At 38.2% G+C, this 18,398-nt stretch overlaps 1 protein-coding gene across 20 annotated transcripts in view; it reads right to left on the bottom strand.

Moving 5' to 3' along the window:
- DZIP3 (DAZ interacting zinc finger protein 3) overlaps positions 1–18,398 on the bottom strand; it is a 119,461-nt gene that overhangs the window by 45,883 nt on the left and 55,180 nt on the right. For 15 of the 20 annotated variants that reach the window (XM_069552738.1, XM_069552800.1, XM_069552819.1 and 12 more), the window contains 2 exons: positions 4,027–4,103; positions 1,763–2,380 (listed from right to left, as the gene is read on the bottom strand). In XM_069552738.1, the coding sequence (XP_069408839.1) occupies positions 1,763–2,380; positions 4,027–4,103 (695 nt within the window). The remainder of the gene's footprint in view (positions 1–1,762; positions 2,381–4,026; positions 4,104–18,398) is intronic. The other 5 variants (XM_069552867.1, XM_069552895.1, XM_069552877.1 and 2 more) reach the window with 1 other exon arrangement.

Here is an 18,398-nt window from a genome sequence, read left to right as displayed (position 1 = left end):
TATTTTAGTTCTAAATAAAACTAAAAATAACCAACTTCACTCATGAATCCAGTTTAAACAAAGTATAATTTTTATATTAAAACATAAACTTTATGTTAGAACATAAAGCTTATCTAATCCATGATTAGAGAAAGAAAAGTTAAAAAAAAATAGTTCACAATAATGTCTAGAATACCAGTACTTTAAACCAAGAAGCAAATTCTTACAATTGACAGTCTAAGGTCATGAAGTAATAATAGGTAATTATGAAGCAAATCACCATTGTAAGTTTGAGCCTTTTTTTAAGCAAAATCCTGATAAGCAGTCCCTCTCCTTACCCATTAGTATTTATTAAGCACCTATGATATATGAGGCTGTATTAGGCTCTAGAGTTTCAAAGGTGAAGAAAAAAGATAACCTTCATAGAGAGTTAGTGGAGACAATGGATATTAATCAGATACACAAATGAAAACTACAAGTGTAGTAACTACTAGGGAAGAATTATAAGATTCTAGGAAAGCCTCTATTAAGGAGACTTGACCAGTAAGCTCTTCAGACTTCCACAGTGAGAACTGAAATACCTTGAATTTATTGCTCAAAGCTCTTTCCCAAATATTACCTTCATTCTCATGAAATTTTGTTATTTGAAATCTTAACAGAGTAAATGCAAAAAAGAAAAGCCTTTAATTTATAAGTTAATTTACAAGTCAAGGGTTCTTGCCTGACTTTCTTGTATAATCAAACTCAGCATTCTCTTCTTTCATATTCAAGGACAACTCTTAAAGGTTAAGCAGGAAAACACAATGATATCCCAGAGCCTTAGCTAAAGGACTGGGATGGGGTCTAGCAATTATCTCTGAAGAAAATCTGGACCAGGTCAACAATTACTAGACTTGGAAAGTTGTATGTTTAAATAGCATCAGTGTAATCATCAGTTGCTCATCAGGTAGTATGACTAATAACTTGGGACCAGGAAAATGCAGCCAGAATAGCACAGTGAGGGTTTCAGTGATGCTGAAATACCTTCACCTTTACCTTCCATGACAGCTGAGAAGCTATCCCGGAATGTGGAAAGGTGGTCTGAAGTCTCCCATAATGGATAATGTCTGAGCATGGCCACTGTTGACTTTAGACACCTTGCATAAATGTTATCTGATTTTTAAAATTACCTATGACCAATGGAGAGCTAAACCTCTAAACTAAAAGTCATAGTTCTGATAGAAAGGTGAAACATGCACTCATGGTATTTAAAAGAGCATTCTTGAAACACGCAGTACCTGTATTTCACAGTTTTAGGCATTCTTAATTTTGTAGAAGCAATAAAACTCCTCTACTTAAAAATCTTCAACAATTCCTTTATGAAAACACAAACTCCTCAGCATGGCAAGAGAAATCCTCTTGAATTTATTCTATGAACTCTCCCCTACGTTAAACTCAATACTGCCAACCTTTTTGTTCCTTGAATTATATTTCTATGTTTCTATACCTTTGTTCTTGTTTCCTTCTGAAACATCCTTATCCATCTTCTTCATTTGGCTAACTTTTACATTTAAGAATTCCTAAGATATTATATTCTCCAGAAAGCCTTTTTGGATTCTCTTAGACTATAATTTCCCATGGTGTTTTGAAAACATCTCTAGCACTGTAATTACTGTTAATGTCTTGATGAATCTATTCTCTCAAGAATGTGAGCTTACTGCATCTCCTGGCCTTAGCAGTGTGTCTGACACATAGCAGACACTCAGTGCAGGTTTACTAGCTTAGGTAAATAACTAGTTTGTACCTTGTTGATAGCAGGATAGCATCCTCTGGATGATTTCTGGTACGGGTATGCCTAGGTAGATGGACAGCTGATGGTAATCAAGGGAGATATTCTCAATGGGGTTCTCCTTCACTTTGTCAATATCTTCTTTCTTCATCCCAAGGCGCAGAAGAATATCTGAAACTTTTTTCCAAATTGAATTGAATTGTGACTCAGTGAGACCATTCATCAAAATCTCACTAAGGAGGATATCCCTGTATTTGCACAGCCTCAAGACGTCTGCAGACTTAGAGAGATCAGAAGGTGGTGGTTCCATATTCCAGCCTTTTTTGGGTGCAGGGAACACATTCAAATGTTTTATGAGAGCTAATAGGAGATATAAGTCAAACTGTTTGGACTGTGGTAGCTCCTTGTTTGGGGGATAAAGCAGATGCCATGCTCCACCCAAAGGGTGATTGGTCCAAAGATGGTTGTAGTAGGGCTCCAGTACATTCTTGTGTATAAGAAGCTCTTTTTTCAAAAGAGGGGGTGGCAGAGCCTCATCAAATATTTGCCGAACAATGTCAGTACCAGAAACAATAATTATATGAAGCAGATGATAGAAATAATTATAATCAAGTTTGAAGATAGGCATTTCATCTGAAAATGAATTTTGAGAAGTCAAAAGATTCCACATTAATGTTCTTTTTCTATGTGGTTTCAGGTATTACATCCTAAGTTCATGTAGGACAGGCACTATTCCAAAAGAATTAAGTATATAGTACAGAGCTTTGCCACAGCCAGTGCTCGATAAGCATGCTGCTATCTGCCTAGCTGTCAAAAAGTCAAAACAAAAACAGTATGTTCCAAGCAAAAGAAATCACAAAAACTCATCGCCATAGAGGCCTTTCAACCATTCAGTGCTTTGTTCAAATGATTGATCTGTGGCCACCAAATGGCATAAAAGTATTAGGCCTTTGAATATTTTGAAGACTGTCAAGAATGGTAACTGCCAGTGTTTAATTATACTTTATTTAGGCAATTATGTTTTACCTTAATCAGCATTGTCCAATAAAACTTTCTGTGGTGAAAATATTTTAAATTTCTGCTGTCCACTATCCACTGAGAGTGGAAATGCTGCTTGTCTGACATAGGAATTGAATTTGAAACTTCATCCAATTTTAACAAGTTTAAATTTAAATAGCCACATATGGCTAGTGGCTACCTTATTAGAAAATGCAGAACTATATTAAGAAATATAAAGTGATTTAATGCCTTGCTCCTCAAAGTATAGTCCATTGACCAGCAACAGCAACTTCCACATGGGAGCTGGCTAGAAATATAGAATCTCAGGTCTTACCCCAGAGTTACTGAAATGGCACCTACAGCACCTATAATTTAACAAAATCACAGATAATTCAAACATATATTAAAGTTTGAGACACACCAATCTAATGAACCTCTTAGTCTTATCTTACCCCAAAAATAAACTAATCATTAAGTAGGTGTTTCATCAATGAAATGAAATAAGGCATGAGACTGAACTATTTGGTATTTTTCTCTGGTTTAGTAGCACCTCCAAATGATGAAAGCAGACTGAGATGAATTAGAAAGTAATAAGAATTTGGTATATGACAGCATATTGTTAAACTAATAAAGTATTTATCATAAAATGTAGCTTTATGGTTTTATCCTTAATGAGTGTGTGTTTCAAAAGATTTTCAACGTAATATACTCTTGCTTGATATACTTGACATAAACTGTGGAGGCAAGCAAGGTTACAAAGCAAATGACTCAAGGAACTTTCCCTGGGCTGCCAAATAAGAAGCTAGCTAGAATCAGGGACATCCCCAAACAAGAAGGAATGCCACCAGACTACACTTCCCTGGAGCCAGGAGACCTTAAGGTCTCCAAACGCTGAGCAGCTGTCATTTGCTAGCACACTCCTGAAGAGGTGGCACCATTTGGACTTTGAGCCCAAAATGTTCATTCTTTCCATTTCACCCTTTTAACAGGGAATGCAGCAAAGAAGGAGAGGTTGGTAAGGAAGATCAGATGAAGCTCAATCTGTACAGCCACAGTTATGCACTACCTCTCTGTAGAGGCGAGGTAATGTGATATCCATACACCTGATATTTCTGTCAGTGAATTCTAGCCTAGACCAAGTGATGCTTGTTAGTATAAACCCAAGCGCATGAATGACAAACACAAATAAACATATGGTTGTTAATGGCATGATACTTTACACAGAAAGTCAAAATTTTTAACACAATTTTTAATAGCAGACATATGAAAGTAAAATATACCTTTTGTACCAAATTTTAAACTGATCTTCGGTCTTATATCAGTATCAGTTATTTTCAGAGACATCAACTTTTTATAGCTGCAATTGGAAAAAAATAAGTTAAAAAAGTCAGTGAAGATTTTTGATATCAGCATGGCTAAGTCAGTGCACACTTTCTTCTTCTACTCCTGGAAATAATTTAAAAGCGAAGGAGAAAACGGAATGAACAAATAAAAACACCAACAATAACAACCCTACAAGGCCATTTGCATTGGAATTCAGAGGCAAGGAGAATTGTTAGATTTCATACAAAAAGAATCACATGACTAGCTTGTTTGCCAGAAGACTGTATGGTAGCAAAAAAATAGAAGTCTTTGCATTGTAAAAAGTCAGCAAACCTGGAAGTCCTCCCACATCCTCTTCCACCACAGAATCTTCTTACCAATAACTATTCTAAAAAAACTCATTTAATTACTGCATGCATGCTCAGTCGCTCAGTCGTGTCTGACTCTTTGCAACCCTGTGGACTGTAGCCCACCAGGCTGCTCTGTCCATGAGATTTTTCAGGCAGGACTATTGGAATGGGTTGCCATTTCCTCTTCGATGGGTTCTTCCCCAACTAGGGATCGAACTTGTATCTCCTGCATCACTGGCAGATTCTCTACCACTGAGCCACTGGGGAAGTCCCCCTTTTAATGACTAGTGATTAAAAGAGACACAGAGAAAGAAACTGGCATAGTGTCAATACAAATAACTAGAAAAAAAATGAAAGAAAAGTAGCAAGATTTATTAAATAGACTAAGTAAATGCTGCCATGAAACAGATGAAAAAACTTGGCACTTGATGTTGAAAAGAACTCTCCCACAGAAAACAACACCAAAAAAAAAAAGAAAAAAGGGCAACACTAGAATGTACACTTAGCTTAAAGGACAGAGATGTTGGTGGTGGTCGTTACTGATTTTATCTCCAGCACCAGCATAACACTGCCAATCATCTGCTGCATTGAAAACATTTTAAACTCTAACAATATATAGTAACAGCAAAGACACTGAGTAAAAGGAATTCCACACTGCCAGCGAGAGTGTAAACTGGTAAAACCACTGTGGGAAACAGTTCAGCAAAATCTAGTAAAGCTGAAGATATGAATAGATGGCCTAGCAATTATACTCCTAGGAATACACTCTGGAGAATTTTTTGCACACATACACCTGGAGACATATATAAGAATGTTCATCATAGAACTGTTGTTATAGTCTAAAACTGGAAATAACCCATATATCTATCAATGGTAGAACAACTAAAGTGGTATAGCTATCAATGTCTCCACGGGATTCTCCAGGCAAGAATACTGGAACAGCTTGCTATTTCCTTCTCCACAGGATCTTCCCAACCCAGCAATCGAACCCAGGTCTCCAGTACTGCAGGCAGATTCTTTACCAACTGAGCTATGAAGGAAGCCCCATAGCTATAAATGAAATAAACCAATGAAATGAAAAACTGTAATAGGAAAAAAATTTCAATGTCTATTTAAAAGCATAAAAATGAGTGTTCAAATGTATATAAAGTTCAAAACAGAAAAAAATAAACTATACTTATAAGCAACAGTATATTATGGAATTTAGGAAATATGTAGAAGTAAAATATATGATCCACAAAAATGGGAAAAAATCAGACTTATTGTAATGCTCATATACTATATATGATGCATTATTTTAAAATAGATTTTTAAAGGTTAAAAATGTGTATCATCATAATACTGTAAATCAATTATATTGCAATAAAAGAATTTAAAATGTGTACATAGGTTTCAGAGCAGTCACTTAATATAATATAACAAAAATAAATATAATAAATATAACAAAAAAACTGCTATCAGGAAACAAAAAACAAGGGCAGGTGGGAAAAATTGAAAACAACCAAGAATATGGTAGATTTAAATCCAACACAATCAAGAATTACAGCAAATGTATGTGGAAATGATAATCTAATTTAAAGACAGACATTGTCAAACTGGATAAAAAAAAAAACAAAACAAAACAACCAAGACCTATGTTATCTGTAAGAAACCCTCTTTAAAGGTAAAAATATATATGTGCTGTGTGTTAAGTCACTTCAGTCATGTTCAAGTCTTTGCTACCCTATGGACTGTAGCCTGCCAGGCTCCTCTAGCCATGGGATTATATAAATTGAAGTAAATAATTGCAAAAAGCTATGCCACACAAACACTAACTAAAAGCTGGAATAGTTATGCAAATATCAGATAATAAACTTAAAGCAAAAATATTATCAGGGATAATCAGGGATATCCTTTTACATAAGGATAAAGGACTCAAATCATCAAGAAAAAAAGAAAGTAACCCTATATATGTGTGTAGTATTTAATGAAAAGAGTTTAAAAATATACAAATAGGCAATAGAAAAAGACAATATATAGACATCAAACTTCAACATTTCCCTCTTAGTAATTGATAGAAAAAGTAAACAGATAATCAGTAGTGATATAGAAACACTGAAACAAAACTAATAAATCAACTTGGTATATTAATAGAACATGGTACTAAGCAAAGGCAGATACAGTTCAAATGAACATGAGACACTTATCAAAATATACAATATTTAAGTGTCATAAAAGAAATCTCCACAATTTTTAAGGCTATAATGCTTGCAAATACATTCTGTGACCACAGGGAATGAGATTGGGATTCATATCTAGAAACATAGTTGAAATATCCCTAAATATTTGGCAATTACACAACATACTTCCATAGTTATACACATACACAATTAGAAGATAATGTGAGTTAAAAAACCTAAAAACAACTTACAGATTAAAATGGATGGGACACAGCAAAAGCGGTGATGCTAAAGGAAAGCTGGTTTATAAAGAAAAAAAAAATGTCACAAATGAATCATGAAAGCTTTCATATTAAAAAATTAGAAAAATGTGAGAAAGCTGAACCCAAAGCAAGCAGAAGCAAGGATGTATAACAAAGGTAAAAACAGAAAACAATGAACTGAAAACAGAAAAATATTAGAGAAAATCAATGAAATGAACTGATTCTTTGAAAGGATCAACAAAATTGATAAACTTCTAGTCATAATGATCAAGCAAAAAAAGACACAAATTTCCAACATCAGAAATGAAAAGGGTGACATCATTGTAGAATCTACAGACATTAAAAAGGGACCATATGGGAATATTATAAATAACTTTATGCAAAGATACATAACTTGAATGAAACTGACAAATTTCTTGAAAAAGACAAACTATCACAGCTCATTCAAGAAAAAATAATCTTAATAGCTATGTATCTCTTACATAGAACAACTATACAAAAAAGATTTTCATGACCCAGATAACCACAATTGTGTGATCACTCACCTAGAACTAGACATCCTGGAATGTAAAGTCAAGTAAGACTTAAGAAGCGTCACTACTAACAAAGCTAGAGGAGGTGATGGAATTTCAGTTGAGCTACTTCAAATCCTGAAAGATGATGCTGTGAAAGTGTTGCATGCAATATACCAGCAGATTTGGAAAACTTGGCCACAGGACTGGAAAACGTCAGTTTTCATTCCAATCCCAAAGAAAAGCAGTGACAAAGAATGCTTAAACTACCACACAATTGCATTCATCTCACATGCAAGTAAAGTAATGCTCAAAATTCTTCAAGCCAGGCTTCAACAGTACGTGAACTGTGAACTTCCAGATGTTCCAGCTGGATTTAGAAAACACAGAGGAACCAGAGATCAAATTACCAACATTGCTAAATCATTGAGTTCCAGAAAAACATCTACTTCTGCTTCATTGACTATACCAAAGCCTTTGACTGTGTGGATCACAATAAACTGTGGAAAATTCTAAAACAGATAGGAATACCAGACCACCTGACCTGCCTCTTGAAAAACCTATATGCAGGTCCTGAAGCCACAGTTAGAACTGGACATGGAACAACAGACTGGTTCCAAATAGGAAAAGGAGTACTTCAAGGCTGTATATTGTCATCCTGCTTATTTAACTTATATGCAGAGTACATCATGAGAAACGCTGGGCTGGAGGAAGCACAAGCTGGAATCAACACTGCCGAGAGAAATATCAATAACCTCAGATATGCAGATAACACCACCTTTATGGCAGAAAGTGAAGAACTAAAGAGCCTCTTGATGAAAGTGAAAGAGGAGAATGAAAAAGTTGGCTTAAAACTCAACATTCAGAAAACTAAGATCATGGCATCTGGTCCCATCACTTCATGGCAAATAGGTGGAAACAGTGACAGATTTCCACTTCTTGGGCTCTAAAATTATTGCAGATGGTGACTCTAGCCATGAAATTAAAAGACGCTTGCTCCTTGGAAGAAAAGTTATGACCCACCTAGATAGCATACTAAAAAGCAGAGACATTACTTTGCCAACCAAGATCCATCTAGGCAAAGCTACGGTTTTTCCAGTAGTCATGTATGGATGTGAGAGCTGGAGTATAAAGAAAGCTGAGTGCTGAAGAATTGATGCTTTTGAACTGTCGTGTTGGAAAAGACTCTTGAGAGTCCTTTGGACTGCAAGGAGATCCAACCAGTCCATCCTAAGGGAAATCAGTCCTGAATATTCATTGGAAGGACTGATGCTGAAGCTGAAACTCCAATACTTTAGCCACCTGATGCAAAGAACTGACTCATTTGTAAAGACCCTGATGCTGGTAAAGATTGAAGGCGGGAGGAGGAGGAGACAACACAGGATGAGATGGTTACTGACTCAACGGACATGATTTTGAGTAAACTCCGGGAGTTGGTAATGGACAGGGAGGCCTGGCGTGCTGCAGTCCATGGCGTCTCAAAGAGTCAGACACGACTGAGTGACTGAACTGAACTGATCTCTTAAAAAAATTTAATTAATATGTAAAAGAAAATTCCACAAAGAAAATTACAGTCCAGATGGCTTCTCGAGTAAGCATTCAAAACATTTATAAAATTGTTGATGTCCAGTCGCCCAGTTGAGCCTGACTCTTTGTGACCCCATGGACTGCAGCACGCCAGGCCTCCCTGTCCCTCACCATCTCCCAGAGTTTGCCCAAGTTCATACTCATTGCATCGGTGATGCCGTCCAGCCATCTCATCCTCTGCCACTTTCTTCTTCTGCCTTCAATCTTTCCCAGCATCAGGGACTTTTCCAACAAGTTGTCTGTTCACCTCAGATGACCAAAATACTGGAACTTCAGCATCAGCATCAGTCCTTCCAGTGAATATTCAGGGTTAATCTCCCTTAAGATTGACTGGTTTGATTTCCTTGCCATCCAAGGGACTTTTGGAAGTCTTCTAAAGCACCACAGTTAAAAGGCATCAATCAGTGTTCTGCCTTCTTTACAGTCTTGTTCTCAGAACCATATGTGACCACTGGGAAGACCACAACCTTGACTATACAGACCGTTGTCAGCAGAGTAATGTCTCTGCTTTTCAACACACTGTCTAGGTTTGTCATTACTTTCCTGCCAAGAAGCAACTATCTTCTGATTTCATGGCTGCAGTCACTGTCCACAGTGATTTTGGATCCCAAGAAAAGGAAATCTGTCACTACTTCCACCTTTTTCCCCTTCTATTTGCCATGCAGTAATGGGGTCGGATGCCATGATGTTAGTTTTCTTAATATTTAGTTTTAAGCTGGCTTTTTCACTCTCCTCCTTCATCGTCATCTAGAGGCTCTTTAGTTCCTCTTTGCTTCCTGCCATTAGAGTGGTGTCATCCACATATCTGAGATTGTTGGTGTTTCTCCCACCTATCTTGATTCTGGCCTTTAATTCATCTAGCCTGGCATTTCTCATGATGTGCTCAGCACATAGGTTAAACAAACAGGGTGACAGCAGACAGCCCAGTTGTACTCCTTCTCGACCTTGAACCAATCAGTTGTTCCATACAGGGTTCTAACTGTTGCTTCTTGACCCACATACAGGTTTCTCAGGAGACAGGTAGGATGATCTGGTATTCCCATCTCTCTAAGAGCTTTCCACAGTTCATCATGATCCACACAGTCAAAGGCTTTACTGTAGTTGAGGAAACAGAGATAGATGTTTTTCTGAAATTCCCTTGCTTTCTCTATAATCCAGTGAATGTTGGCAATTTGATCTCTAGTTCCTCTTCTTTTTCTAAACCCAGCTTGGACATCTGGAAGTTCTTGGTTTGCATAATGCTGAAGCCGACCATGCAAGATTTTAAGCATGATCTTACTATCATGGGAGATGAGTGGAATTGTCCAATGGTTAGCACAGTCTTTGGTACTATCCTTCTTAGGAACTGGGATAAGGATTGACCTTTCCCAGTCCTGTTGGCCACTGCTGGGTCTTCCAGATTTGCTAACATAATGAATGCAACACCTTGACAAAATTGTCCTTTAGGGATTTGAATTGTTCTAGTGGAATTTCACCATATCCACTAGCTTTATAAACAGTGCTTCTTAAGGCCCACTTGAGTTCACACTCTAGAATGTCTGACTCTGGGTGACTAACCACATCATTGCAGTAATCCAGTTCATTAAGATCTTTTTTTTTATACAGTTCTTCCATGTATTCTTTCCATTTCTTCTTGATCTCTTCAGTATCTGCTAGGTCTCTACCATTTTTATCCTTTATTGTGCCCATCTTACAGAGAAGGCAATGGCACCCCACTCCAGTACTCTTGCCTGGAAAATCCCAGGGATGGAGGAGCCTGGTAGGCTGCAGTCCATGGGGTCGCTAAGAGTAGGGCATGACTGAGCGACTTCACTTTCACTTTTCACTTTCATGCAATGGAGAAGGAAATGGCAACCCACTCCAGTGTTCTTGCCTGGAGAATCCCAGGGATGGGGGAGCCTGGTAGGCTGCTGTCTATGGGGTCGCACAGAGTCGGACACGACTGAAGTGACTTAGCAGCAGCCCATCTTTGGGTGGAATGCTACCTTGATATTTCCAATTTTCCTGAAGATATCTCTAGTCTTTCCCCTTTTGTTGTTTTCTTCTATTATTAAACATCGTTCATTGAAGAAGGCCTTCTTTTCTCTTCTAGCTATTCTTTAAAACTCTGCATTTAATTGGATGTACCTTTCCCTCTTTCCCTTGCTTTTTGCTTGTCTTCATTCTTCCACTATTTGTAAAGCCTCCTCAAATAACCACTTTGCCTTGTTTTTTTTCTTTGGGATGGTTTTGTTCACCACCTCCTGTGCAATATTATGGGCCTCTGGCCATAGTTCTTCAGGCACATTGTTATCTAGATCTAGTCCCTTGAAATAGTCCCTTATCTATTCGTTACCTCTACTGTGAATTCATACAGGATTTAAGTCATACCTGGCTGGAGTTGTATTTTTCCTGGTTTTCTTTAGTTTAAGCCTGAATTTTGCAATGAGGAGCTGCTGATCTGAGCCACAGTCAGCTCCAGGTCTTGTTTTTGCAGACTGTATACAGCTTCTCCATCTTCGGCTACAAAGAATGTAATCAATTTTACTTTGGTATTAACCATTTGGTGATGTCCATGTGTAAAGTTGTCTCTTCTGTTGTTAAAAAAAAGAGTATTTGCTATGACTAGTGCATTCTCTTGGCAGAATTCAGTTAGCCTTTGCCCTGATTCATTTTCTTCTCCAAGGCCAAACTTGCCTGTTACTCCAGGTATATCTTGACTTCCTACTGTCACATTCCAATCCCTGATGATGAACAGAACATCTTTTTTAGGTGTTAGTCCCAGGAGGTCTTCTAGGTCTTCACAGAGCTGATCAACTTCAGCTTCTTTGGCATTGGTGGAAGAGGGATAGACTTGGGTTACTGTGATGTTGCATGTTTTGCCTTGGAAACGAACCAAGATCATTCTGTCATTTTTGAGGCTGCACCCAAGTACTGTATTTCAGACTCTTTTTTTGATTATGAGGTCTACTCCATTTCTTCTATGGGATTCTTGCCCACAGTAGTAGATATAATGGTCATCTGAATTAAATTTGCCCATTCCCATCCATTTTAGTTCGCTGATTCCTAAGATGTTGTTTATTCTTACCATCTCCTGCTTGACCACATCCAATTTTCCTTGATTCATGGACCTAACATTCCAGGTTCCTGTACAATACTTTTCTTTGCAGCACTGGATTTTACTTTCGACAGCAGACACATCAACAACTGAGCGTCATATCCACTTTGGCCCAGCCACTTAATTCATTCTGGGGCTATTGGTGATTCTCTTCCATTCTTCCCCAGTAGCATACAGTACACCTTCAGACCTGGGGGACTCATTTTTTGGTGTCATATCTTTTTGGCCTTTTATACAGTTCAAAGCATTTATATAATAGTATCAAGGCAGCATTCTGACAAAATAAAAGTAGGAAAATTTTCAAATTCATTTTAGGAGGCTAGCATTACACTGATACAAATGTAGACAAAGACATTACAAAAACAAACAAACAAACTTTGGATCAATTTCCCTTAGTTGCAAAGGGCAGGAGGAGAAGGGGACAACAGAGGATGAGATGGCTGGATAGCATCACCAACTCAATGGACATGAATTTGAGTGAACTCTGGGAGTTGGTAATGGACAGGGACACCTGGCATGCTGCAATTCGTGGGGTCGCAGAGTTGGACACGACTGAGCGACTGAACTGAACTGAATATTGATTATCCTGGCCTGACTTTAGCAAGAGTCCTATTAGGTAAGTTTAACAAAGAATTATCCTTGATGATTCTTGGTAATTTTTCATCCACTGACTCCCACTCTCCTCCCTGACTATAAATTCCTACTTGTCCAGTCTCACTCCCTACTACAAAACCCTTAGCAGTAGTCTCTATGCCTCTCATGAAAGTTCTGAATAAAGCCTGCCTTATCATACTAAAACTTATCATGAATAATATTTTTAACAACACCAATGAAATGACATCATCAAGACAGCAACATGAACATTCCAGACTTCAGTTTCCCTCACAAAAAGACTAACGAGTAACTCTCCAGAGACAAGACAACTTAATGAAAATCCAAGAACCCAACTGTGAGGCTGATGCATCTCCCTGGACAACAGAGACAAAGCAGAGCCATCTTAAAAGGATTAGAAAAGCAGTCCTTCTTTGACCACATACCCGTCTCCCAGGCTGGCACAGCACTGAACCAAGAGGGTCTCTCTGGACCTACAGTTTCTCCAGTGAGAAAAGGAAAACTCAAGATAGGCATCTGGCAATCTAGCATTGTGGGAGGCTTACTAGGAGGCTTACATTTGGGTCTTGCCTCATAGGGATCACTGAAGCAAATCTATTGAGCTCAACCATTGGGTATCTGATAATCAGAGAAGAGGGGTAGAAATTACAGCAAGCAGTGCTTGTATCTTGGCAGACTACATTCCTTCTTGCAGTGTCTCCTGAAAAAGGCAAAAAACAAAGAATGTAACAAATAAATAAAGCTCAAGGGATTTATAGGACAATGATAAGAGAAACAATATACTCATATAGTAATCCCAGAAGGAGATGAGAAAGAAAAAGGGACAGAAGAGTATTTGAAAAAAATAATGTCCCTTTCCTAAACTTAAGGCGCAAAATGGACATCCAGATACACAGGGCTCAAAGAATCACAAATGGGTTGAACCTTAAAAAGACTGCACTGAGATGCATTATAGCTTATTTAACAAAAGTGAAAGACAAAGAGAGACCTTTGAAAGCAGAGAGGAAAGCAACATTGCCTTGACATCAGTCTTGGCAATGATTTTCTAATATGACATCAAAAGCACATATAAAAAAGCAAAAATAACTAAGTGGGATTACACCACACTAAAAAGCTTCTGCACACTGAATGAAATAGTCAACAAAATGAAAAGGCAACCTACAGACTGTAAAGAGTCTGCCCGCAATGCAGAAGACCAAGGTTCAATCCCTGGGTTGGAAAGACCCCCTGGAGAAAGAAATGGCAACCCACTCCAGTATTCTTGCCTAGAGAATCCCATGGACGGAGGAGCCTGGCAGGCTACAGTCCATGGGGGTGCAAAGAGTCATTCACGAGTGAGTAATGAACACTTCTTCATTTTATGTGTCCAAAGGCAATACAATTTCTGTCTCAGAGACATCTACATCCCCAAGTTCAATGAAGCATTATTTACAGCAGCCAAAACATGGAAAACAACCTAAGTGTCTGTTAATGGATGAATGGATAAAGAAAATTTGGCATATATATATATATACTATGGAATACTACTCAGCCATAAAAAGAAGGGAATACTGCCATTTGTGATAAATGGGTAAACTTGGAGGGCATTATGCTAAGTGAAATAAGTCCAACAGTGAAAGACAAATACTGTACAATTTCACTTACATGTGGGAGCTGAAAAATCCTGAACTCAAAAACCACCCCTGGTAATTGCCAGGGGTGGGAGTGAAGAGGAAAAGTTAAAATTTTACATAACCTCCTGCTCCTTCTGCTTCTGTAATCCAGGTTGCTCCTTGCAAAGTCTAGATCATGTAGGTTTCAGAAAGTAGGGACTCACAATACTAGGAACTGGAGCTTATCTGACTGACCTTTGTCCTGCTCATTGCAATCGTCCTAGCCCCTGCAAACCCGCAAACCCACTTAATCACGCCTGTTTGGGTATAAAAAACTCTGCAACCTCTTTGTTCAGAGCTCAGAGCTTGGAGTGTTAACTTCTCTGGGCCCCCTAGTATAATAAACTTGAGTTCTCCAACTCTCCGAGTGTGGTACTTCGTTTCTTGAGTACTTGTTACTGCAACATTTCTGGAGGCCCCAGTCAGATTCCAACCACAGTGGCCCCTTGGGCCACTGGACTGGTGGCTCGGCTGGGCTGGAGCCAAGAAACCCAGAGATGAATGAGGAGGTATGCTACCTGACTGTATTCCAGGTTCTCTTTCAGACAGGTGTTCCGAATCTCTGGACGGCCGAGCCCTGACTGGACTCATTGAAGGGACAGACCAACTCACCAGGAAAGGCCACAGGATAAGGTAAGGCTCTGGGGTCAGTCCCCAGGCCAGGTAGAAGAGACTAATCACCTCCTTGGGCTCCCAGGAAGGGAGCACTAGATAGGGAGAACTGGGGACTTGGGAGGAAGGGAAGATTTGTAACTGATAACCTCCTTGGGGCTCCCAGGAAGGGAGCAACAGTTAAGGAAACCTGGGGACTCAGGAGAAGGGAGGCACTGTGATAGCCTCTGAATGATTGTGAGTGCGTGATTGCTGACTGAATGTAGTGAGAGAAACTTTTTTGGGAAACTGCAAAGCCAATTCTTTTTGCATATACAGTTAAAAATAACTAGCTTGTTAAAAGGACTGCCAAGGAAAAAGCTTGAAGTTAACCCTTTCCATGTCTTTGAAATACACAGCCCACTTTGCCTGAGACCTCAGTCTTGGGCAAATTAGAACTTCACACAAAGAAAAAACAAGGAGTCAAAGAGATATTTTAAATCTCAAACAAAAAACTATAAGATCTCTGTCTGTCTGTCTGGATTTATGTATGTCTCAGTGTATGTCCTTTTTTTTTTTTCTGATAATATTGTTGAAGTGGTAAATGCATTCTAATTTAATTGACCTAAAGAGAAGTAAGTGCTTATAAATCAAACAATTCTAAGTACAAGAAAAATTAACCTAAATATATTTCAGATTCACATAAACCAGGAAATATTCAATATTAAATATCTAGTATTAATGTTTGTTTGCTAATCTAATAAGGAAGATGTATGTTTTTAATAAAGAAGATATAAAAAATAAAACTTTATTTTATAAAGGGAAAACAAAGTAGGTCTGACTTACAGGCGGCTATTACAGAAAGTGATTAAAAGGTTTGTGGAAAATGGACCCTAAAATGTTTTGTGCACCTAAATGAGTTTAAAGTCAGCTGGTGCAAAACTTGAACTTGGCCTTTCTCTCTGTTAACAGGACATACTTTCTTCAGATGTTGAACTACTTTCAATAATAGATTTGTTTCTTTACCTCTTAATTGATCTGTTCTAAATTTACCTTTAAAATCTTTTGTTAACTTTGGCTAGTGAATATTATTTCACAGTGACTTATATGATCCTAAACACTTTTGATATTTACTGATAAAACTTCCTAAATAACTTGACTTCTAGCTAACTTTGGGATGCTTCAGAGGGCCCCTGAGACATCCCAAAGAGCTATTAAGCTACCTGGGTTCAGTGGACATGTTAAATTACATGGGAAGTACTGCTGAAGTGACATGAAAGTTGCTCAGTTATATCTGACTCTTTGCGATCCCATGGACTATACAGCCCATGGAATTCTCCAGGCCAGAATACTGGACTGGATAGCCTTTCCCTTCTCCAGGGGATCTTCCCAACCCAGGGATCAAACCCAGATCTCCCGCATTGCAGCCAGATTCTTTACCAGCTGAGCCACAAAGGAAGTACTGTTGAAGGGGTGATAAATCATTTCAGACTATACTGTATGGTTGATATTACTAACATAGGTATCCTAAAATTGTGTAAAATTCATATAGATCTAATATGTCCTGATAAAATATGGTCAATTATAATTCTAGTTATCATATTAAAATGTTATGACCAGGTTTGTCAATTGCTACAGAATCAGATTTTAAACATGCTTTCTATGGTTTTATCCTCATGCCTTTAAAAAAATACTGCTAGTTCTTCAAGATTTATAGAAAAGAGTTTCTAAGATTAAACAAATAAACAAATTTTGTTATTAACAGTAAGCTGGTACCAGACTGGAATTTGGTCTTCTCTCTCTTTAGAGAACAAAGTTCTTGAAATGCAGCTTTCAATAACAGATTATTAATTTCTTTGCCTAAAAATTTAAGTGAGTTACATTTGTTTTTAAAATCTTTTTGTTACTTTTATAAAGTTAGGGTTAGGGTTAGGGTTATCCTGATGTCTTTAAAACATGGCAATAGTCTGCTCCTAAATCAGGAAATCAAAAATAGATAAACAACAGCTGAAAATCAAAGAGCCAGGGCTAGGGGAAATCCAAGATGACTGCTTGGCTTTTCCCAGCTCCCTGACAGACTTCATTTTTATTTGATGGGTTAAAGCCTTACCTGGCTACAGTGTTAATGCCCTCACAGTGAGTTCTCCAAAAAAAAAAAAAAAGAAGAAAAATGTTTCACTGAATATTAAGTCTAGTTTTGTTAATTAAGGTCTGTGCTTCTAAGACTCACTTCTGAGATAGTTCCTTGTTATGTTACACTGCCAAAAGTTTTAATTAAGTTATTAAAAAGGACACTTTAAGATTGTTTCTAAAGCTTATCTCAGTAACCAGTCTTTGCATAAAGGTCAGATGTTCCATAATATACAACCAGGAGATGAAAACTTGGCTATAATCATTTAACTGAGTCAAATGACTTGGGGTACAACAGGTTATACCCAGTGAAAATTCTTGACTTAAATTCTTGCTTGTGACCTTACTAATAACTGCTAACTATATTATTTTCTATGTAGCTTGCTTTAGAAGATTATCTCTTACATTACCAAATGCGTGACTAAGCCTCTGATAAAATGCTGATATGCAGTTTCATATGAGATCAATAATTGTAATAATGTAACTCTAGATATGGGTAGAAGCAACAAGAGGAAATATTTTCCTGGACCAAGAGGCTAGTAAGACAGGTATGGTCCAGAGACTTTTGCTACTTACAAGGCCTTGTCTAGTGACAACACATTGAGTGGCCTGTCAATGGAATCTTTGTTAGATGTGGGAATGAGCCTTCCCAGCACAGTGGGACAGAATGGCCATGAAATGCCCAAAAAATATGGCCAAATATGTGGCTATGAGGGGCCCTGCTGACTGGAAGGTGGCCCTTGCCAGTTGCCTCTACAAAGATTAAATCACGACCACTACAAAATGCTGACCTTCAACACACCCTTGAAAGGAGTTTAGGATGGAGACAAAAAGTAAGGCATTCTATGCTCTGGGAAAAACCAGAAAACAGGTCTTCAGATAAGTCAGATGTTTTTAGGTAAAGATTTTTATGAGTCCAAATTCTTATATTTTCTCATGGCTGCTGCTGCTGCTAAGTCACTTCAGTCGTGTCCGACTCTGTGCGACCGCGTAGACAGCAGCCCAAAAGGTTCCCCCGTCCCAGGGATTCTCCAGGCAAGAACACTGGAGTGGGTTGCCATTTCCCTCTCCAATGCATGAAAGTGAAAAGTGAAAGTGAAGTCGCTCAGTTGTGTCCGGCCCTCAGTGACCCCATGGACTGCAGCCTTCCAGGCTCCTCTATCCATAGGATTTTCCAGGCAAGAATACTGGAGTGGGGTGCCATTGCCTTCTCATGCCTAGAGAAGCACTAATGTCACAAACCAATGTCTGGACCTGGTTCTCCTGGCTAGCCCCACAACAGCTTTCCTACGTATATTAATCTTTGGGCTATATAACTTTAACTTTCTTGTTAAGTTTGTTTCTCCAAGTAGTAATACAACAAGAATATCCATCTG

The sequence above is a fragment of the Ovis canadensis genome, chromosome 1 (assembly GCF_042477335.2).
Source record: "Ovis canadensis isolate MfBH-ARS-UI-01 breed Bighorn chromosome 1, ARS-UI_OviCan_v2, whole genome shotgun sequence".
NCBI classification, from domain to species: domain Eukaryota; kingdom Metazoa; phylum Chordata; class Mammalia; order Artiodactyla; family Bovidae; genus Ovis; species Ovis canadensis.
This window is presented reverse-complemented; position numbering and strand designations above follow the sequence as displayed.